At 34.3% G+C, this 23,225-nt stretch overlaps 1 protein-coding gene across 8 annotated transcripts in view; it reads left to right on the plus strand.

The window, feature by feature from the left end:
* Positions 1-21,244, plus strand: part of DIP2 (disco-interacting protein 2) — a 36,821-nt gene extending 15,577 nt beyond the window's left edge. For 2 of the 8 annotated variants that reach the window (XM_029313729.2, XM_029313723.2), the window contains 14 exons: positions 2,598-2,795; positions 6,541-6,705; positions 10,293-10,487; positions 11,093-11,597; positions 11,831-12,167; positions 12,322-13,135; positions 13,226-13,656; positions 13,789-14,020; positions 15,191-15,321; positions 15,520-15,906; positions 15,974-16,309; positions 16,392-16,688; positions 16,774-17,336; positions 17,410-21,244. In XM_029313729.2, coding sequence (XP_029169562.1) covers positions 2,598-2,795; positions 6,541-6,705; positions 10,293-10,487; positions 11,093-11,597; positions 11,831-12,167; positions 12,322-13,135; positions 13,226-13,656; positions 13,789-14,020; positions 15,191-15,321; positions 15,520-15,906; positions 15,974-16,309; positions 16,392-16,688; positions 16,774-17,336; positions 17,410-17,662 — 4,844 coding nt within the window. In that variant the 3' untranslated portion in view covers positions 17,663-21,244. The remainder of the gene's footprint in view (positions 1-2,597; positions 2,796-6,540; positions 6,706-10,292; positions 10,488-11,092; positions 11,598-11,830; positions 12,168-12,321; positions 13,136-13,225; positions 13,657-13,788; positions 14,021-15,190; positions 15,322-15,519; positions 15,907-15,973; positions 16,310-16,391; positions 16,689-16,773; positions 17,337-17,409) is intronic. The other 6 variants (XM_085484849.1, XM_029313726.2, XM_029313724.2 and 3 more) reach the window with 5 other exon arrangements.
* The last annotated feature ends 1,981 nt before the right edge of the window (positions 21,245-23,225 follow it).

Raw genomic sequence — 23,225 nt, forward strand, 5'->3', positions numbered from 1 at the left:
ATTAGTATTGAAAAATATTGATAGTATTGCTGAGATCATGTGTAGGTTGAAATAATGAATAGGAACAAAGTAATAAAGGAGAATTTTTTTTATATTTGAGGATCATAATTGCACATAATTATTTTAATTAGCACTAGCCATGTGGCTAAAGGAGTCTCTTGCGACGAATATTTTGTTCCAAACAGTAATGGATTATTGCATTTTATTGAAACATACGAATCCTTATCCGAACTGTGGATGCATGAAATTTCATATATGTAAATAAAGTAAAAAGAAAAATGTAGCTTGATAAACACTTATTTATAAAAAATCAAACTAGATGCAACAACTCGCAAGATGCTAGCCTTCTTATTCTACTAGAACAACGCAATGTTAAAAATAATGTAGTTAAAAAATATAAAATTGATCTATTTTTATCAACAACTTTCAAACTGTTAAACCCTCGCTATGATAGCCGCTCGATGATACGAATATAATAATGCACAACGCGAATCGAGATAACCAATCAACATCGCGGAAAAGAGGTAATAGTATCAACATAATCTGCCTTTTTTTAGAGAGGATATAGCTTATTGTGATACAGTCTTTTATGTACTAATACATATGGCATGCTTCTACAACTGCTTGCAACTCATAGCAGATGGTGACATTATGGCAGAAACTTTAGACTTTAGATCTTTGAAATTTCTTTCAGTTGCAAAATATTGCAAAGTCACAGCTGTAATCTCTCTTCTACTGTTATACATTCCCGTATAATTGTATATCGTATTCCGTCTTGGTAAAGAGACCTCACTAATTTGTAGTAATTTATCAAAATTATTATCACTCGTACGAAAAGAGTTTTTATAATCTGTCACATTGATAATCCATATTTTATTCAGCAAATTAAGATGAGTAAACACTTGTTGCTTTTTAAATCACTCTAACCTACCTTCTACGTTTCAGATTTCATTTTGAAATCGTAAGTGCTAATACTATTGTAAGATACACCTTTTTTTTCTCAAAAAAAATCTATTTTATAACAAAATTCTCCTTGTAAGTTGTTTTGTGTGTAAATTGCATTATTTTACTATATATTACATTGTGCACGAGAATAGCAAAGATTTTAGTTACAGAGTATGAAAGCTTTTTTATTTCATTTCTTTTGTTTGTTCCTATAGATATAATTATCATTTTCAAATACACAATTATTTGTGTGCTTAGGAACAGTTTCCGAACAGAAAAAAAATTATTTAAAAATGAAATTAAGAGACATTAAGATATAACAATGAAATTAAGATATAATTATAATTTTCACTAGTAACGCCAATTAATCAGAAATTAAGACATTAAGATATAACAATGAAATTAAGATATAATTATCATTTTCAAATACGTAATTATTTGTGTGCTTAGGAACAGTTTCCGAACAGAAAAAAAATTATTTAAAAATGAAATTAAGACATTATTTGAAACAGTTATAAATTTCTATTAAATTATATAAATACTCATTATATATTAATTTATAGATAACATTTAAGATAAGAAAACGAAATTAAAATATTTTATAAATTAATTTATTACTAAGTAAGCCATAGTCTTCGCTGTCAAAGTTTTTGTGTGATATATTATAAATTTACCTACGCGTTAAAATAAAATTTAGAATGTTAAAATCGACCGAAAAGCAATAATGTGTATGTACATCGTTGAAAAGAACCTTATACGCCTTTGCACCAGACTATATCCTATATAGTTTTGTGGACGCGCCTTTGCACCTGCAACTATGATCGGTAGAATTGCTGCAATCGGCTTAACTGTACCTACACACGGAAGAAGCGCTTCCGCATTATCATTAATGCTATCTGCTATTGTGAACGAGTTGAACCAACGACAATTTTCTATGGCTATAGAAATCGGCCTAGTCAAATAACGGCAACAGTTTTACATATTAATTCTTGAAGCGATCTTTTTTAGAAACGCCATAGCCTTTTTAATCAATTTTCAGAATGAAATAAATCGTTATAAATGTTGCGCTGCCAATAATGCATCGCACAAGAGAAAATTCTATTTTAAAAAATGGCTTTACTTTTATAGTGATACTGTATTTCCAATATTTTTCAAAATATTTTAGCTCAAGAAAAATTACCGATATAGCTTTGGAATAAGAAAGAAAAATATTATTTCAGAAATCTCTCAATTTGAAACATTTTCATAGGATTTTTTATCAGAAGAATAATGTAGATCAGCCCCTCTCCAATCTACGCTTTCACTTTATAATACATACATACACACTAAATGACTAAATTAATTCCATTAAATGATTCTTTTTTAAATGTACATACACAGTACCAATTACTCAATTACTGTGGCGAAAGTATTGCTGTTATTGCGACTTTTAAAAATCGATATTTCAGAAATCATAGATCGTAGTACATCATAATTACGATATATTTTTCTCATTAAAAAAAATCTGTCGAGCACACCTGTCAAATCGAGGGATCCTGGAAATAACATTTTCCCCGGATAAGACAATGATGGTAGCAAAACCCAAATATGAGTATTTAAGAATAAAAACAAAATGCTCCGGTTTTGTGTATGCACACTTATATGGATCATAGGGACTGGAAATGGTGGTATTGGTGGTGGAGGTGGTGATGGTGGCGGCGTTGATAAAGGACTGGAGAGAACAAGTTACGAAAGCGGTGGAGGAGGTGGAGAAGGAGGGGGAAGCGGCAGCTATGGCGGCGGCCGACCGCAGCCACGTACTCGGCGCACGCAACGACGTGTCACGCACAACGAGAAACGTTATCACTCAGGTAGCGCCATGCATTACGTAGCCAGTGAAAAAAAAATAAACATTCATTTCTTCCGAGTTGCGAGATAAACGGACTTTGATTAAGTGCGCATAACGTGGTTGTTAATTGTCTTTCAATTCTGCTTCAACTTCTTTAGCTTTTAGCTTGCACTTCTCTGTAATGTACCGTATAGAAAATGATTGTTATAGAATTTTTATTATAGAAATTAGACTAGAATGATGTAATTTTTACTCAATTATATATTACCTGATTGTCGTATGTACGATTTACGCTTTTATCTTTACATACACAACACACATACAAATATCACAAGTGAATGGCATGATTTTCTAGCTGTAAGAAATATCACAGTAAAATCTTCCATTTCTCTATTAAAATTATTTTCTATAAAAGAAGATTTAATTATGGAAGCTAATTTTCATTCTTTGGGTTTTAATAGTTATAGTCAACCAAAGAACTTCATCCATTTTTTATAGGGGTTTCTTGACCCTTCAAGTTCAGTGATGAGACATATACTAAATTGTAAGGTATCATGAAAGGATTCAAAAATTTATAGGTGCCAATGTCCACAACATTCGTCGGTCAATGTTAGGACTTCATCAATATTGGTGTATTCATTTTGTTATCTATGTTTACATGATGCTTTCACGCTTACAATAAACTGATTATTTATTTTATAATTGAACGTGACTCCCAGAATTTTTGTGTTTATATTCATCCTTTCCTAAACCTTTTTTAAACTTCCATGAAAAGGTGTTTTGAACGTAAAAATAATGCTCATACCGTAGGCTGTTGTTTCCACATCATGTCGGTTATTTGATATTTAGCATATGCTAAATATTTTTCAGAAAATATGCAGATACTATCTGAGAGCACAGTAATGTATTTGTTATCTTGGACAGGTCTGATAATAAGTCATCAGATAAATAAATGACAACATTAGGAGATCACTACTTCTGGCAGGGGTTTGAAGATTCCAATTATTTTTTTAATACTGCTATTATTATCTACTATATTATATATGTTTGATGACTAAGTCCAGTAGGGGAGGATGAAGAGTTAAATTGGGAGTCCCAAAATGGACGAAGTTCTTTGGATAAAAAATGAATGTGTAAATCCTATGAATATATTTTCACTTTCTACACATTGTGGAAAATTGTTGAAACGAACAAATTTCATCCATCTATATTGTTCGTATACTTCTCTTCCCTTAGTCTTGTCTATGTATATTGTATAGTTTAGTCCCCCTTTCACGTATGTGAAACGCTTTTGTACTTTTAGATACTTTTACAATTTAATATAATCAGATGATAGTCGAAAATGATTGTCCCATCTTCGGAGGATTGGATTGTAACCAACCGCGGCTTGCCCGGCATCGGTATTCTTTAATCAGTCATAATTTATATCTTTCCTTTGAACGTGACACATTTCCGTCTTTCTAATATTTCCTCACTGATAGATATATCCTCGCTTACTGATATGTACAATGATATCGCGTATTTGTATTTTATCGTGAATCTCTATTATATCAATTTTATGATAGGGATTTTCAATAAAAGGCTCCATAGAATATATATCTTATGTAAAAGATACTTGATATTGAATACAAGTTAACGTTAGATATTACGAAAAAAAAAATATTTGCTAAAGCAGCTAAAAATTTTGATCTACTCAATAAATTTATCATCTAATTATCATAAAAAGTAATTTTGAAAAACAAGATTGAATATATAGACGTCTTCAACAATTGATTAATATAACTGTTGCATTATTTTTTTAAATTATTGAACTGTACTTTTCAAACATTATAACAAAATTGAGCTTGTTTTATGAGCATATCGACATTGCTTTCAAATATAACTTTCTTGTTGCTTATAATTAACCCTTTTATGCCTGACGTACCATATTTAGCACGTTCACTTTAGATTATTCTTAAAACGCATCATCTATAATTTAAATTTTTTATCGCGCCCATTCAATTAATGAATCCCAAATAAATTGTAAATATTAAAAAATCCGGTTTTGTACTATTCGAAATCGCCAGAAATCCAATATGGCAACAGCATTTCTAAATCCGAAATCTGAGTCTCGGACTTAAAGGGTTAAATACTAAATTTAGCTAGTAAACTCTAACTTTGTTGACTCAACTATTCCATTTTTTCACATTTTTGACAAGAAATCGGTCCGTATTTTATTTCTATTTTTTCTGCGTGACGCGCATTTAAAAGTTTAATCATCTTTCAATAGATAACGTAAGATAAATTCACGTCGTATGATTCGCACGGATTTCCTGAAATCGGCCAGTAATTATTCTGACTGAATCACGACCGGCTCTTCTCCTCTTTCTCTAACCTCCTCCTACCACAAACGATTGATATGACGAATATCACATTCATGAGACGCAGCATTTGATGGTAAAAATAACCAATTGTTAATGACACAATTAGATGGTTAGTTTGCATCTGGATAAATGACACTTTTACGGTATATAAATCATAAAGGACGTGGCGAGTCTTCCATAAGGTCAGTACTAATTGTTTGGAATATTAACTCTAGAAACGCCTTGGAACAAAACAAATTTAATACGTTTGTTTTATGAGCGGATCATATTATAGAAATAGAGAAAGGTAGTTATTTTCATTTTATGTGATTAAAAGACTTAAGTGGGATGAGATCTAAATTAACAGTGCGATTGAACTTAACAATTGGTACCTAGGATGACTAGCACGCTTGATCAATAAATGTTCTGTTCAATTGGGCACTCTTAAATGTATATATATTTTTCTTATAACGACATATTGCACGCATTAGATTAGATTATTTTTGGCAGGTTCGAAGAGTTACTATAAATTTGTCGAACACACTATCAATACTGTCTTTACCCTTCCATTTAGCACATACTCTCTATTTTTCTCATAAAATCATGCTATGATCCACAAACGAATCATAAATGAGTCTCAGAAGGCCATTGTTTAAGACTTCTGCTTTAAAATCTATGGATTCTTAATTCCTAATGATTCTTAATGATTCCTTTGATTTCAAAAATCTTAACTCTTCAGACTATTAATATAAAATAGTTGAATTTATTTCTTCCGACGCTTTTTAAGAGCTTTAGAAATTTGTTGAGATTGCCTCGTAATTAATATAATAACGAAGTAGAGATAAATAGAAAGAGAATATTTACTAATTCTAAGAATTTATTCTTTATTGCTGCGCTAGTGAACTAGTGTACACTAGTGCAGTAAGTTATAGAGTGAAACAAAAGGTCTATTTTTCTTGACTGAACTAGCTGTACTATAGTTCAAAGTTTATCTCTTTCCCTCCAATGTGGAGTAAAAAAGATAAACTTTGAACTAGTGCAGCCAATTCAGCTAAAAAGAACAGACCTAAAATATATTTGTCACTTTAACTTATTGGATTTGTTCTTTATTATTGAACTAGTAAACTAGTTCAGATTGGTGCAGTAAATTAGAGTGAAACAAAATATATTTGTCTCATTCTAACTTATTGCACTAGTTCATCAGTACAGCAATAAAGAACAAACCCTTTAACTTATTACATTCTAATGTGCACTAGTTCACCAATACAGCAATAGGGAAACCCTAAGTATCTTTAATGTCCTTGTTTATCCGGATGCGATGAGATTGAAGAAAAGCGAAAAACGATGACGAGTCTTCGCAGTCAGTCCTTGTAGCCCGTTCCACTTTTGTCTATGTGCCGTTTGTTGTTGTTATTTTGCATGCAGGTGGTCGCTTAGCGCCTGGCGGGATCGCCAGTCCCCCAGGATCTGGCGGCTTCACAGGGAATACCGGAAACTCGAATACAACTGCTTCAGCGGCAGCGGTAGCAGCGGCGGCTGCGAGACGTGGTAATCGCCGACTTACACGCAATGAAAGCCGTTATCATTCCGGTGAGTACACTTGAGAAATGATGCTAGGAATACCAGGACTACCATCCAGGTAGTACGACACTAGGTAATATATTTTTGCAAAATGCGTAATACAAAACGTCAGCATTACGCTGTTCAATCACGCAGCATCCATCCGGAAGCCTTTTACATTGATGATTCCAATGGCCGCGAAAGCCTCAAAACTAGGTAATATATTGTTGAAGTATTTTAGAGTTCTATTTATTCTCAATTTTCCATGTTGTTCAAATCGAACAGATCGGATCTTTCGATCTACAAACATATTTTAAACTCCTTTGGTGCCCCTTTTTTCGTTCAACGCAGCTAATTGTAAAAAAGTCGTTATCTCAAGATATACTTTTTTTATTCCTCCAAATCTTTTAATGCATTTTCGAGATGTATCTAATAATAAAGCCGATATAATGTATTTCTTAAATTATCTAGATGTATGATAAGTAATTTTTATAGTTTATGCATGAAAGAAAATTATACTGTCATTATATATATTTGTTATAATTATGACAAAATGTGTATAGCATTGAATGTGATTAACATTATTTATCTACTTGTATAATTTCGTCGTTTCTGCAGCTTTGCATTAGCTGTTCTTTGAATAAATTTCAAAGCTTCTCGAAGCTTAGTTTGTGCCTTGCCCCGCATATCTTACATTTCTTCATAGAATGAAATGTCGTTTAGCATAATAAGAAAAAATTGCTTTGAAAGCGTCGATAGAAAGCTGTATTTATCTCACATCAATGCAAGTATAGATAATCTTCCATCTGGTACATCGTTACCCGTAAGACGAGTCAACAAACTGTACCTCATCGAAAGTTAAATCGATCCAGAAATGGACGTTTGATATACAAAGCGTTAGCTTTTTAAAAAATCACTCAACAGAATTTCTACATATTTTTGTTTCGTCTATTTATAAAAATATTTTTGTCACTAATATGATTGAATTATATTATATTGTTTACCACATCAGACACCCTATAAGAACATGATATTATGAATATTAAATATTCTAAAAATACGCCTAGAATATTGCTTAAATATTAAATAATATCATGCACTTATATAGGGTAACATTCTCTTTGATGTTCTATACTTTACAAAACCCGTGAAGATCATGGTCAAATTAATAATGAACATTTCTTAAATTTATTGAATTATAGTTATATATATATAATAAATATGATGCTTCAGCGAATAAAATATTATTTAAAAATATCAAATTTTGATAGTCCCCATCCCAATTTCGATAGTTCTTATCGATAAAAATTTATTCGATTTTAGAAATCGTAAGTTACCGTATAATTTTTGACAGATACATACCATGAATAAAATAAAGGCCGGGTCTACAATAGGTGTAGTAAACTCTAAGCCTTAAGAAATTGATCAACCACAGTTAATTATTCCCCTCATTCTTGACTGTGATTGGTGAATTTTTTCAAGCTTAGAGCTTACTATACCTGTTGTAGATCCGGCCAAATGAACAATTTGTAACATGTGCTTCTCTGATTGATATTTGTTTTATGGACAAGTCTTTATGTATTAATATATGGACAGCTACTGTCTATTGTAACTAGAATGTTTATTTTCTGTCGCTATTTGTTGTTGGCTTTCGTCCATTTTTTCTTTTCAGTTCCAGTATTTCTAAAGATGTTAAATATGTTGGTAATAATTTATAAATAAAATAAAATGTCTCCGATTAGTATCTCCAATTCTTTTTGCATACAACAACTAAGTTTATATATATTCCATACTGTGTATTTCATTTAAATATAAATACATATTCTATTTTCTTTATGTTCTTGTAAGTGATTACAATGTCCTTCGTTAATGGAATACGATATTGTGAAATATAATTGAAATAATATTAAAGTGAACGAATAAGTAATTATACATTTTTAAAGCTTATATTATATTAACAAAAACATAACAATTATCTGAAATTACAAATAATAATGAATCAAGAAGTTGCAAAACTGCGAATTTTTGAATTACATAAACATTCATTTATGCTCTACATTTAAAATTAAAAAAATATTTAAAATTAAAAAATTTAAAGTAAAATATATAATTTTTAGAGATTATACAATCTTTCTTATTTTGTAAGCAAAATATATTTGCACCTTGTACAGTACAGAAATACAGTTGTAAGCAATCCTATCAAGAGTATTGCATGAGATCACAATAATACGGATTGTTTGGAAATATATAGCAACAACTGATTTTTATTGTTATATTTATTATAGCATACATACATACATACACACACATATTTATTAAAAATCTTCTCACAAGTAAACCTCGAGGAACGTCAAACTCCAATTTTTTTCAAATTTTTTACAGTTGTTTCTGATGCCAAAGTATGAAGAAATCTGTTGTTATTTTTAGCTCAAATCGACTTTTTCATTTTTTTTTTAATTCTCAATTTTGCGCAAATATACGATTTTTCACGTATTTAAACAAGTTCTTACCTTTTATGAATAAATCTATCCGATTTTGATGAAACTTGGCACACAAATAGAACATTGAATAATAGTTTATTAATTTCTTTTTACCGCATTAAGCAGCTTTGAGCTGTTTTTAAGTATTTTCTAAACAATTTTTAAAAAATATTTTTATATTTTTTTATATCTTTTTTGTTTTATATTTTTCCTTTTTTCTTACAATTTTATAACTAATTTTTTTTTAATCTAATAATTGCAACAAATATAATAATATTATTTAATATAATTTTTACAAATGTGAACAGATTTAATAATACTATGATTTGCACACAAATAAAGTTTACAGAAACTACTTGTATTAAATGAAATATCTTCACAATTATAAATTTTACACGTATGTTTCTCAAATTTTAAACAAAATTGTGAAAACTTTTCATTCAATAGATGTAGTTTTTGTAAAGTTTATTTGTGTGAAAAAAATTAGTTATATAATTATAAGAAAAAAAAAGAAAAAGTATATAAAACAAAGAAGATACAAAAAAATATAAAAATATTTTTAAAAAATTGTTTAGAAAATACTTAAAAACAGCTCAAAGCTACTTAATGCGGTAAAAAAATTATTAAACTATTATTTAATGTTCTATTTGTGTGCCGAGTTTTATCAAAATCGAATAGATTTATTTGTAAAAAGTAAGAACTTGTTTAAACACGTAAAAAATCGTATATTTGCGCAAAATTGAAAGTTAAAAAAAAAAAAATGAAAAAATCAATTTGAGCTAAAAACAAGGACAGATTTCTTCATACTTTGACATCAGAAGCAACTGTAAAAAATTTGAAAAAAATCAGAGTCTGACGTTCCCCGAGGTTTACTTGTCAGAGAACTCAGTTCTCTTCAACCTTTCTGTCTCGTAGCATCTTATTCTTATGAATTGTTTATGTGCGAAGGTACACGCTACAAGAATGTTAGATCATCAGTAATATATAATAAAAACGTATGATACGCAATATGTATTTGCATATACATAGTGTTGAAATGATAATGAACAGATGTAGCGAGAGTAAAACAAAGTGCCTTCGCATTGTCATTCGTCTTCACTTGTCATTCATTCGAATAATCAATTTTTACGTATTTAGAGGTGCGCCAGGAAGCGGTGCAACAGGCTCTAGCGGCGATGCAAGGACGGCCAAAACCGTCTCTACCGATGCCGTCGAAGAGAACTTCTGTGATGGCCAGAAGCCCTGATCGAGAGAGGCGCGACAGTGGCGAATCCAGCAGTGACGAGGACAGTGTCGTCACCGAAGAGAGCCCTGGCGCAGGTGGTCCAACTGGTAAATACAATAGTTGTTTTACTACGCAAGATCTCTTCAAAAGCATTTTTCTAGATACATGAGCATATTCTTTTCCAGCAATTCTAAAATTATTTTTATACAACTTTACCACTTTCATCATATCTATCTATTTTGATCTCATTAAAATTAAGATTTAATACTATTATCCAATCATTGAATATCATTATAAAATTTAATTTGGGTAAAAAGTTTCTCTCGATATGTTTATGGAACACTAATATTTTAATATTAAAAACTTATGGGAAAACCAAGAAAACCCTTAACCAATTCATATAATTGTATTTGTCTTGGGAAACATTTTTTGTAAAAAGCGTAGAAAATAGGATAGGTATACAAATATTTAGGATATGAAACATCAATATAGTTCACTCTCTAAATGAAAAGATGCTGCGTGCATGTCGTGTTGATTTTGCATCAGACCATATACTAACAAAACAAATACAAATATCATTTTCTTTTCCATGTAACTGGAAAGCGTGGAATCATACAGATGGAAAACTGCACGATGTCATAATAATAGCACGAGATTAAATTATTCTACTCCTGCCATGAATAATATAATAAGTAATTACCTACTCCCTCAGGTACAGGTCTCTCTGATACCAGTAGTACCGGTTCTGCCCGCGATACTCCACCGCCGCCGAGACCACCGGCAAGAAGGCCGCCCGGTGCCGATATCACCGACATTGCCGAGTACACACCTCATGCCTATTGCAACATTCAACCGCCAGACGTGACTCACGTGACGAGTAACACTCCGGTTAGTCAACAACAATCGGCGACGCGCCGGCCCGGTGCCGACCGGGTCAATCGCTACGCGCACATGGTCGAAGATCAAAATAATACCGGTACCACTGGCCGCTGGAAGGTCTCCGCTAAAATCCAACAGCTACTAAATACACTAAAACGGCCGAAGCGCCGGCCACTACCCGAGTTCTACGAGGACGATGATATCGAACTGGAGATCGCTGCAAATCCGAAAGATCCGAATGCTCCCAAACCTGAAGGTGGTTCCATGACGTCGGCGATTGGCGAGATGCTGTCGGTGCCATCTGGCTTGCCACGATCTCTTGAAGCCGCGATTCAAAGGTAAGTTTTATAGTTGAACGTTAGGGCCTGAGCAGAATGGCTGACTTATGACATAAGAAAGTATTGTGCGTTACCTAAGACAAAAACTTAGGGCATAAAATAGTGTCTTCAGATTATAAGTCAGCCATTCTGCTCAGGCCCTTAGGATGAATCTGGTGATTCCGATTCAAGACTGAACGTGGATTTGCAATTTCAGCGATCCATATAAGAATTCATTTACTACGTGTCCACAGATACGGCTCGGCGACATATAAAGCACCTGTAGCAACTGTCTTAGACCCTAATGGCAAGCTTTGCGTAACTCTCACGTACGGGAAACTACTCAGTCGCTCCCACAAAATTGCCTATACTCTACTGAATAAGGCTCTAAGTCGCGGTGGCGACTGTTGCTTAAAACCTGGCGACAGGATTGCTCTAGTTTATCCAAATAACGATCCGATCAGCTTCATGTGCGCTTTTTACGGCTGCTTGCAGGCCGGTATTGTGCCGGTGCCCATCGAAGTTCCTCTGACCCGACGTGACGCGGGTTCTCAACAAATTGGTTTCCTCCTGGGAAGCTGCGGAATTCAGGTAAGCGAGTCAACTTATTTGCCAATCAATATTCCTTACTATATTTGCATGACCAATTGACTATGCAACTTTGCGAGTTGCATTAGTCCGTTTATATACATAATTATAATAGTTCTCCAGATCAGAAGCATTTAGATATCTTGATATTCTTCAGGTGGCACTGACCAGTGAAGCGTGTTTGAAGGGTCTGCCAAAGACGGCGGCTGGTGAAGTAGTGGCCTTCAAAGGTTGGCCGAAATTGCATTGGTTTGTTACCGAGCATCTGGGCAAGACGCCCAAAGATTGGTTATCCCCACCGCGACTCACGGATGATACGCCAGCGTATATCGAATACACTACCGACAAAGACGGCTCCGTGATGGGTGTGACTATTACCAGGGCGGCGATGATGGCTCACTGCCGCGCTCTCACGCAGGCTTGCGGCTATACCGAAGGCGAGAACGCCGTCTGCGTGTTGGACTTCAAGCGGGAGGTTGGCCTTTGGCATAGTACTCTGACCAGCGTGTTGAATGGCATGCACGTGATCTTTATTCCTTATGCCTTGATGAAAGTCAATCCCGCCAGTTGGATGCAGATGATCACGAAACATCGCGCAAGCGTTGCCGTCGTCAAGTCACGGGATCTTCATTGGGGTTTGCTTGCCACCAAGGATCATAAGGATATCTCCTTAGCATCTTTAAGGCTGTTGCTTGTAGCGGACGGTGCAAATCCCTGGTCTTTATCATCTTGCGATCAGTTCCTCTCTGTATTCCAATCCAAGGGACTCAGGCCGGATGCTGTTTGTCCTTGTGCCTCCTCCAGCGAAGCCCTCACAGTCTCGGTAAGAAGGCCAGGACGCGCAGGAGTGAACGCGACTGGTCGTGGAGTTCTCTCCATGTCCGGATTGAGTTACGGAGTTGTCAGAGTGGATCAGGAGAATTCTCTCACATCATTGACGCTGCAGGATTGCGGTCAAGTAATGCCTGGAAGTGAGTCAATCGTTTATCTATCTGCAAATCGCTATTTATATAATTCCTACCTTTTTAATGAGAATTTATCCCTGTATTTTTGGTATATAGGTATAGTAGTCGTTATTAAAATGGAAGGACAGCCGTCCATTTGTAAGACAGACGAAGTCGGTGAGATTTGCGTGCATAGTGCGGCGACCGGTAGCCAATATTGGGGCTTACAAGGACTCACAAACAATACCTTCAAGGTATCTCCTTTACAAGCCGATGGTATAGCCTTGGGCGATGTGGAGTACACGCGATCCGGTCTGTTGGGTTTCCTCGGTCCTGGTGGACTTGTTTTTGTCTGCGGATCACGTGATGGTCTTATGACGGTGACCGGCAGGAAACATAATGCTGATGATATTATCGCCACCGTGTTAGCAGTCGAACCGATGAAATTCATCTATCGCGGTAGAATCGCCGTTTTCAGCGTGAGGGTCCTCAGGGACGAGAGGATATGTGTCGTTGCCGAACAACGGCCTGATTGTAGCGAGGAAGAGGTATATTTTGAAATTTTGCTTGCTATTTTATTTTATAAAGAGGAGGAGAAGAATTATATTTTTCAATAAGATGACGCTTGTTGTTTTGGAAGTTGACTTGGATACTCTTTGAAAGTTTATTATTTCGCGCAGAGCTTCCAATGGATGTCTCGAGTACTGCAAGCAGTCGATTCGATTCACGCTGTAGGAATATACTGCCTTGCCTTGGTGCCACCCAACTATTTGCCCAAAACGCCATTAGGAGGTATTCATCTCTCGGAAACGAAACGTCGCTTCCTCGAAGGTGCTCTGCATCCAGCAAATGTCCTTCTTTGCCCTCATACCTGCGTCACCAATTTGCCGAAACCGCGCGAAGTTCATTCAGGTAAGTAAAGCGAAATTGATCAACGAGTACTGCACCGATATCTTTTGAAATTTTTTAAACAGGCATTGACGTGAACTTGAATAAACTTAAAAAAATTAAGTATCTTTTCCAAAAAGGACGAAAAAAAAGATAAAAAGGGACGCTATGTGCCTGTTTAAAAAATTGTACAAAGAAATCTATTTCTTTAAAGTATATTTATTTAACTTTAAAGTATATTTTTATTTTATTTTAAAAGTTATATGAAGTGTGTGTATGTGTGTGTATGTGTGTGTATGTGTGTTGCTTAAATTTATATTTTATCTATCCATAAAATTATAAAGAAATGTATTATTTAACAAAAAGAGGATACTTGATTCTCTCTTTAATTCTGACAATTTAACAAATATTTTTAAACATAATTTAAATGGGGAAATCAATTAAATTGTCATATATTAAAACGCGAACTTTTTAACGATAAAATACAATGTGTATGTGTATATTTTTTTTCGGGGCGCTATTTAGATCGTGTGGTAACAAACATTATATTCTCGAGAAATATTTAAGATTTACACTATTTCGCGAAATACTTGTGATTAAATTATCGCATAATCTTATTTTTTAATTAATAAGCCTCTAACAATTAATTACACTTGTTAGCATGTTATTCGATTTAATTATCTCTCTCTTTCTTTCGACTGAGTTCCAAACAGTCCTGCTATCCCAATTAAGCGCAAGTATAATATATAATCAATTTTAATAATTAGCAAAAAGTTTTTTATTTAGTTTATTTTTATTACTAAAAAATCGTGTCCTCTCTTTTTTTTAGCTTTTTATTAGAATTTAAGACCCCTTTTTGCATTTCTTGCTTATTTTTACATAAATAATTTTAACGCATGATGGTAGCAATGACAATCAGCCTGGACTTGTACAATCCAATAAAGAAAAGACATTTGGAGCTCCCATAAGCATCAGATGGATTCTCAAAGATTCGTAAATCCGCGTTAAAACACGAGTAGATCTGCGCGGAGTGGAAGGCCCATGCGAATGCGTATTTGCGGCTCCGATGGCGAGAACCAAATTGCTCTCTAGTTTTGATTTTCCGGCCTCAATCAGGGAAGAGTGTGTGAGCTACTCATTATCGGGTTGAGTGTTTGCGTTGGTTTACTAACGGAATGGTGCGGGGGCGTGTAGCGGGGGATTCTGTTGCAGATGTCGGTCCGGCCAGCGTGATGGTGGGAAATATCGTCCAGGGTAACCGATTAGCCTCGGCGCAAGGACGAGACATGGGTGTCCTAGACGAGGATAGCGACAATGCCAAAAAGGTTCGTAAATCCTTCGACTTTTGTCATCCTAACAGCACACATATCCCGAAGACATTCAGAGAACATCCTGAAGATGTTCTCCGGATATTCCCTGGATATCCTCTGAATATCTTTCGAATATGGTGTGCCATCAGAGAAAATATTTGTCATTGTGCATTATACACAATGTGTATTTTATGCATCTCGCATTTCTTGCAGTACCAATTCATCTCCGAAATTTTACGGTGGCGTGCAGTTAGCACCTCGGACCATGTGATATTTACGTCGTTAAATGCGAAAGGTGCTGTGGCCACTTCGCTGTCTTGCTCGCAGCTGCACAAGAAGGCCGAGAGGATCGGGAATTTGCTTCTAGACCGAGGCAGGATTAATACCGGGGATCACGTGGCTCTTATTTTCCCACCCGGCACCGATCTTATATGCGCGTTCTATGGTTGCTTATACGTAGGCGCAGTCCCGGTAACTATCAGGCCGCCTCATCCGCAAAACCTTCAGACAACCTTGCCGACTGTTCGCATGATCGTAGACGTCAGCAAATCCGTTCTCGTGCTGACTAATCAGAATCTTCTCAAGTTGCTCAAAACAAAGGTAACTGACAGAAATGCTCGAATTGTAAATAAGTGAAAATATTATCGATTGGCTTATCGTTTTGTAGGAAGCAAATAACGTGGTCGAAGTAAAGAGTTGGCCGATAATCCTGGATATGGACGATATGCCAAAGAAGAAGCTGCCGGTTATGTATCGGGCACCTACCGCGGAAATGTTGGCCTATTTGGACTTTAGCGTCTCGACGACGGGGATGCTTGCCGGCATCAAGATGTCACATGCGGCAGTGACTTCATTGTGCCGCGCCATGAAATTAGCGTGCGAGCTCTATCCCTCTAGACACATCGCTCTTTGTCTAGATCCATATTCAGGTCTTGGCTTTGCATTGTGGTGTCTTAGCAGTATATACAGTGGACATCATTCCATACTAATACCACCATCTGAGGTAAGCTTTGTGATAAATTTAAACTTACCATAAAGACATTTTTATTCTCGATTGCGATAATTCATTCGAATTTTGTTGCTAGGTGGAAGCTAATCCCGCACTCTGGTTATCAGCGGTCAGTCAGTCCAGAGTAAGAGATACGTTCTGCTCGTACGGTGTTATGGAATTGTGCACCAAGGGACTCGGCTCTTCAGTTCACGCGCTTAAAGCACGAGGAGTCAGTCTTGCGTGCGTCAGGACGTGTGTCGTCGTCGCCGAGGAAAGACCACGCATAGCATTAACGTCGAGTTTTAGCAAACTATTTTCTGCTCTAGGTTTGAGTCCGCGCGCGGTCTCCACCTCGTTTGGCTGCCGAGTGAACACAGCTATTTGCTTACAGGTAAGATTGATTGATAGAATTGACCGTTTCTCAGTTTGTCAAGCCTAAGCCTAAAAAATATCACTTGATTGATTTTGTCGAATAGGGGGCTTCTAGTCCAGAGCCTTCGACGGTCTACGTGGACCTCCGCGCATTACGTAACGATCGAGTGTCCTTAGTAGAACGCGGAAGTCCGCACTCTCTGTGCTTGATGGAATCGGGCAAACTGTTACCCGGCGTGAAGGTGATCATCGCGAACCCCGAGACGAAAGGTCAGTGTGGTGACTCGCATTTAGGCGAGATCTGGGTGCAATCGTCGCATAATGCGAGTGGTTACTTCACCATCTACGGCGATGAGAGCGATTATGCTGACCACTTCAACGCGCGGCTGGTCACCGGCAACACGAACGAGGTTTACGCGAGAACCGGCTACCTTGGCTTCTTGAGAAGGACCGAGAGCGTTCAGCAATCCGTGATCAGCGATGTGCCTGGCGCCACTGACACCACTAACCCGACCGAGGCTGAGCTAGTGTCGAACGATCCAGAACTGCACGACGCCGTGTTTGTCGTTGGTGCTCTCGATGAAGCCATACTGTTGCGGGGTATGCGCTATCATCCGATAGACATCGAGAACAGTGTCATGCGATGTCACAAGAAAATCGCAGAATGGTAAGTCTTCTTTAAATCTCTACTGTAATGTGATTTGTACTTTAATTGAACGTTGTTATCGTATTTTTTCCAGTGCTGTATTCACATGGACCAATCTCCTAGTGGTAGTGGTAGAACTAGACGGTAGTGAAAGCGAGGCTCTCGACCTCGTGGCTCTGGTAACGAGTGCTGTGCTCGAGGAACACCATTTGGTGGTCGGCGTAGTGGTCGTAGTGGATCCCGGTGTGGTTCCCATCAATTCGCGTGGTGAGAAACAACGGATGCACCTGCGCGACGGTTTCCTCGCGGACCAACTCGATCCCATCTACGTGGCGTACAATATGTGAACGAATAATGTGCAAGAGAAGGTTCTTACCTGCTCCGTATTCCGCCCTTCTCCCCGTCGACGTTTTTTATCCAACGTGCCGAGACTGCAATGGAATTCCATTTGCTTCAAGTATGACGATAGAATAAATAATCTTCGCGAAAATTTAGCTAAGAAAAATTTCTTTTTTTTGTTTTCGTTTACTTTAATTTATTTTATTTTTTGTTCGTGATTTTTTAAAATAAGAATTTCATATTTGTGTATGTGAATTTTAAAATTTCAAAATTTTGAAATCTGTAATTCCGCGAATTTTTAATTTCTTTAGATTTTTCTTCACAAATTCTTATGCACGAGTATGTACTTATCGGTAACAGAGAGGCTTCTCTTTGTCGGTAACTTACTTTTTTAGTCAGTCAATTATCTGCGCACGAAATCCACCATTGGATAATTTGAAAAAGATAAATGAACGAAAACGAATAAATATTTCGATAAATGGAGTTGTACTATGTGTATCAAGGAATATCAAGGAACATTAATGCGCACCAACAACGTGATCGTCACCGACAAAACATATACATACATATGTGTAAACTTGAAATATTTTCAAAAGGTTCAACTCTTGCCGCAAATTGTCCTTTGGAATTGATTAAACTGAAAAATCAGTATCAGCATTACATATACATGTATATGACACGCGATATGATAGAATAGCTGATGACAAATCGTAAGGTCATCGATGATGAATGGGAATTATAAATTTACAAATGATACCATTCATCGTTTTTATAACCAACGATTCATCGCGAAATATTCACCTATATCTTTCGACTATCGATAGTTTTTTGCGATTTGTTTCAAAACTTCAAGTGTTTTCCAGTAATAGTATAGGCAATACTATTGTAATACAGTGTATTGACCTTTTCCAACGAATGGGTTTCAATTAACGCACATTATCAGTCGAACACGACGATATTTCACACACAGTTCCCATTAGACACAGATTCGATTGAAATCAGAAATATCATATCGTTTTGTGTCACTCTATGGATATCAATATTTTTATCTTTAATATCATTTTGTATATTTAACATCTTTTATCTTTTCTATATTATGATGAAAAATAAATTTTAAAAACTTAAAACTTTGAAAAAACTACGCAAAGTGAATGCTCTGCTCTCTGGCGGTGAAATAAAGAAAAGCTAAGCAGAATGTAACACTATGTCATACAGTGCATGACTATGTTCTATTGCTGGAAAGCACTCTTCAATAACATAGCACACATACACATTCTACTAAATTTCAATTTATATTTGATTCTTGCAGTTTTGCGAAATGGAGAGCGCAAAAAATTTGAATTTATTAGACTGAAAAGCGCACATTTCTCGCGATTTTTTACATTTAAAACCAAAGTATACCATACGTATAACATGCAACATGGGCATCCGCAGAGGAGGGCAAGAGGGGGCATTTGCTTAGGAATCAGTAAAAAAATTAAGCATTTACTCTCCTTGTGAATAAACACTGGAATTTATCTGCAATTTTATTGAATATCCCTAATAACAGAGCACAACATATCCGAAAGATATTCAGAGGATATTCAAGGATATCTAGAGGACATTCGAACATCCTCAGGATGTTCTCTGAACGTCTTCGAGATGTGTGCTATTAGGGATAAAAATATTAAAATAAAATAATAAAATATTAAAATAAAAAAATAATGAAAAAATTGACTTTAAAGAATTAAGGAAGAATAATATAATAGGAAATTAAAAAAATTTAATCATGCCCTTCCCTGGAGAACGTTCCTGCAGACGCCCATGACATGCAACACACATGTCTTTTTACATTAGCTGTAATTTTCATTATAAAGAGAACAGAGAATTTTTCTCATTGGCAGAAATAAAACAAAGAGTTTCGTCGCTGATGTTTTTTGACGATTTAAGATGATCGTTTTTTTACAATTGTTAGTCGAGCACGTTTTTCTAATTTACTATAGAATTTCATTACAAATTTATTTGATTTTTAATCGGTCAATACAATTCTCCACAGTCTCTGCACAAATAAATATATAATCAACTAGCTCGCATGTATAAGGATGTAAATATATATGTTGCAATTTTAATAAAGCTGCATACAGTTTCCTTTTTTTTATTTATACATATTTAAAGAAAAAACGAAAAAATGTTAACCAAACGGCATACTTTACATACTAGCCTATATATGTAGATGTAAAGATGAGATTTTTAGAAGCGATTTTAGTAAACAAACGAGAAGAAATATTAAAATATAATTAAAAATTTAATACACGCAGAGATTTAGTATTAACATTTTGTACAAAATACACATTTCTCAACAGTTTTTATACATGTGGACCGACGAAACTCTTATAATAATTCTTACAATAACATAAAAATAATTAGTGAAGAAGATTTCTGAACTTTGTCTAGAAATGTCTGGAAACGTTGAAAGTTGTGTGATCCGGAAATAGTGTGATTGCGATTGTTTTCCGTTGAAAGAACAACTTTTTTACGGATATACAAAGTTGCGTGTTAAAAAACTCTTTAATTTTATATTCTAGTTTTAATGTAATGCGGCATATATATATATATATATATATATATATATATATATATATATATATATAAAACACATATTGTTGCGACTATTTGCGAAGCAGCTCGATTATAATAATAATAATCATATGTGCATTTTTCGTGCGTAAAAGGTTGCTATTAAGTATCACGAATACGAAGAAAAGGAAGAAACTATAGATTTGTTTATTAAAATAGCTTCTTTAGTCTAGAATTTTTTAAAATTATTGTATACATATTCTTTTTAATTGTAATCTCGATCGAATTTAATTTCATTTGAAATGAGATTTCGAGAAAAAACTAAATTTTGAATTTTGCGCTATTATTTATGATTTATTAGTCCGCGACACACTTGTGTGAAAACAGGATGAAACATTCGCACAAAAAGGACTAGTAATAAACGCGAAGTATTATTGATAAGCGACAAATTGGTCAGTGCAATATATATATAGTGATTTATAATCCCTTGCGGAGTATGATTAATTAATCGTACCGCAGATTTTCGATAATTATTCACAGGCGGCTTTTTTATAAATACGTAATATGAGAAAGAGCATTTCTTTTTCTCTCTCTTTTTTCCCCTCTCCCTCCTTTTTTCTTCTCCTCTACTCTTTTTATTTTTCTTTCTTCATCCCTTCTTTTTTCTTCCATGTTGCCTTTTTTTCTCATTTCTTATCTTCTTTCCCTTTTATTTTAAAAAATCCGTCTGTTCACTCATTTTATTATTTTTTATATTCTTATTTCTTTCTTTTTCCACTCATTGTTAAGTTATCGTGCCATGTTATCTTGCGTTGATTTGTGCACTTTTTACGCACGGAAAAATGCACACGCCTGTAAATAGCCACTACGTTTATACACGCTCGGTTGCGTGTTGATAACATCGGTTATAATTAACTGTCATTAGTGTTATACCATTATTTCGTTTTTTTGTCTCGTTTAAGTTCTAATTTATTGCAGCTATGATATTACTATAATTGTAAACAAAGAAATGTTATAAATTAACGGCATAATTATTCATCGCCTTAATTAATTAGTTAATCATAACTGATCTCATCTCGTTCTCACTATTCATTTACCTTCATTTTTGACACACGAAGTGTAATTCTCTTCCTCTCCTTCTCCTTTTAATCTGGTTATAAGTTTACTTTATCAATTATAATTTATTTTTTTCTCCTTTTTATTCTCTTCCTCCCACAATTTTTTCTAAAAAACCTCTTATGTGGCACATGATATGTTTAGGATCGAATCGGGTTCAAACCTGGAACCTTTTGTTTAGCAGTCCGCGACTTTCCACGCGAGGCCACAAGTCACCCCATTCTCGCTTTTCTTTTTTACCTCTTTTATTTTTTCTTTTTTCTTCTCTTTCCTTCTTTTCACTCTTTTTCCTCTCTCCCTCTCTCTTCCTTTCCCTTTCTCTCTCTTTCTCTCTTCCATTAGCGGCCAATTCGAAATTTATAAACTTTTTCTTTTTGTTTTTAGCAAATATTTTATAAATACAAAAGTTTACGGTCAATTGATACGTTGGTGTAGCTGGTGCTTATACATAACAGAACTTATCACACTGAATCGGAATGAAAGATAATTAAACTTTGTTTTTCTTATTAGCATGTACAAAAGAAAACTGTTAAATAATTTTTTTATTAATTTTTTTTATTTAATCATACATTTTTTCGAGTTTTGCAGATGCAAATATATTACAGCATTATTTCGAAATTCAAAGACTGACTTTTCAATTTTTCAAGAAGTTTACACTTTCCTTCAGAAAGGATTTATATGTGAAAATATAATTACAAAACATTACTCTTACGCAAGATATCGGATTATAAAATAAAAATATTCTTAAAAAAATTAAATATAATTCTTCGTAAAAAAGTTTTATATTGAGCAGTTTTGCAGTAATATCAATTTTCTTCTTTATACGTAAAAGAAGAATGTAATACGTAAAAGTAGGAATGTGTGCAATAAATAACTTTTACATTGGACTTTTATACATATACGACAAGCAATTGTTATAATTTTATGTACAATGTCGATTATAACAATAGATAGTTGAATTCAATAACGTGTTTGGATTTAGAATCTTTGATATTTTTGTGTGATTCTTGATTCCACAGATTTATATACATATCCTTTTAACAATTTAACCATTCGTAGAAATTAGCATTTTAAAACCTTTACAAATATATTTTAATACTAATAATGAACAATCATAAGTTACTGAAGACCGAAAGGATATTAGGCAGAATGTTAATGGATTGTTGAATTTATAGATTCTTACAAAAAATTCTTCAAGTTATTCTCTATATATTTAAAAATATTTTATTAAAATACACATATGTACAATTAATTTGTTACTGCTTAAAAAATTTTTTGATTATATTTTCAGTTAAATTATGATTTTATATTAAAATATATTTATAAAAGGAATGATACTCATACATACATATACAAATAAAAAAAAAGTAAACGTTTATATTAATACAAATAATGATAGACGTTGAGAAATTAATAATAATACTTTATATATTACATACGTACTATATTTATTTATACATAATTGTTGAAAAAATGTGTGAGATTAATTATTTCTGTCAAATGAATTTAATTTTAAGAAGATATATCAATCAGAATTCAAAGGGTAATGTCTGACTGTGAGATAAAACGTATGCTTACGATGCGATATAAATAACCAACTATATTACGATATAAATAATCCTCAATTGATCGATTGCATTATTATACAGTCATATTATGCAATCAGTAACGGAATTTTAAAATAAAACTTTAAAGTTAAAACTTTATACGTGCCATTATGCACAATCTAATATAACCATTTTTGTTAATTATATATATCATTATTTTTTTATCTCATCAAATGAGCATAACTAATATGATGATTAAGCATGGGATTTGACGTGTCATTAATTTAAAGATCCTTGCAGTCTTACCAGCGGGTTCAGAGCACGTGCGCGAATATCTGGGTGCATATCTGAG

This window comes from Nylanderia fulva, unplaced genomic scaffold (genome assembly GCF_048542155.1).
Source record: "Nylanderia fulva isolate GAGA-0341 unplaced genomic scaffold, ASM4854215v1 Scaffold32, whole genome shotgun sequence".
NCBI classification, from domain to species: Eukaryota; Metazoa; Arthropoda; class Insecta; order Hymenoptera; family Formicidae; genus Nylanderia; species Nylanderia fulva.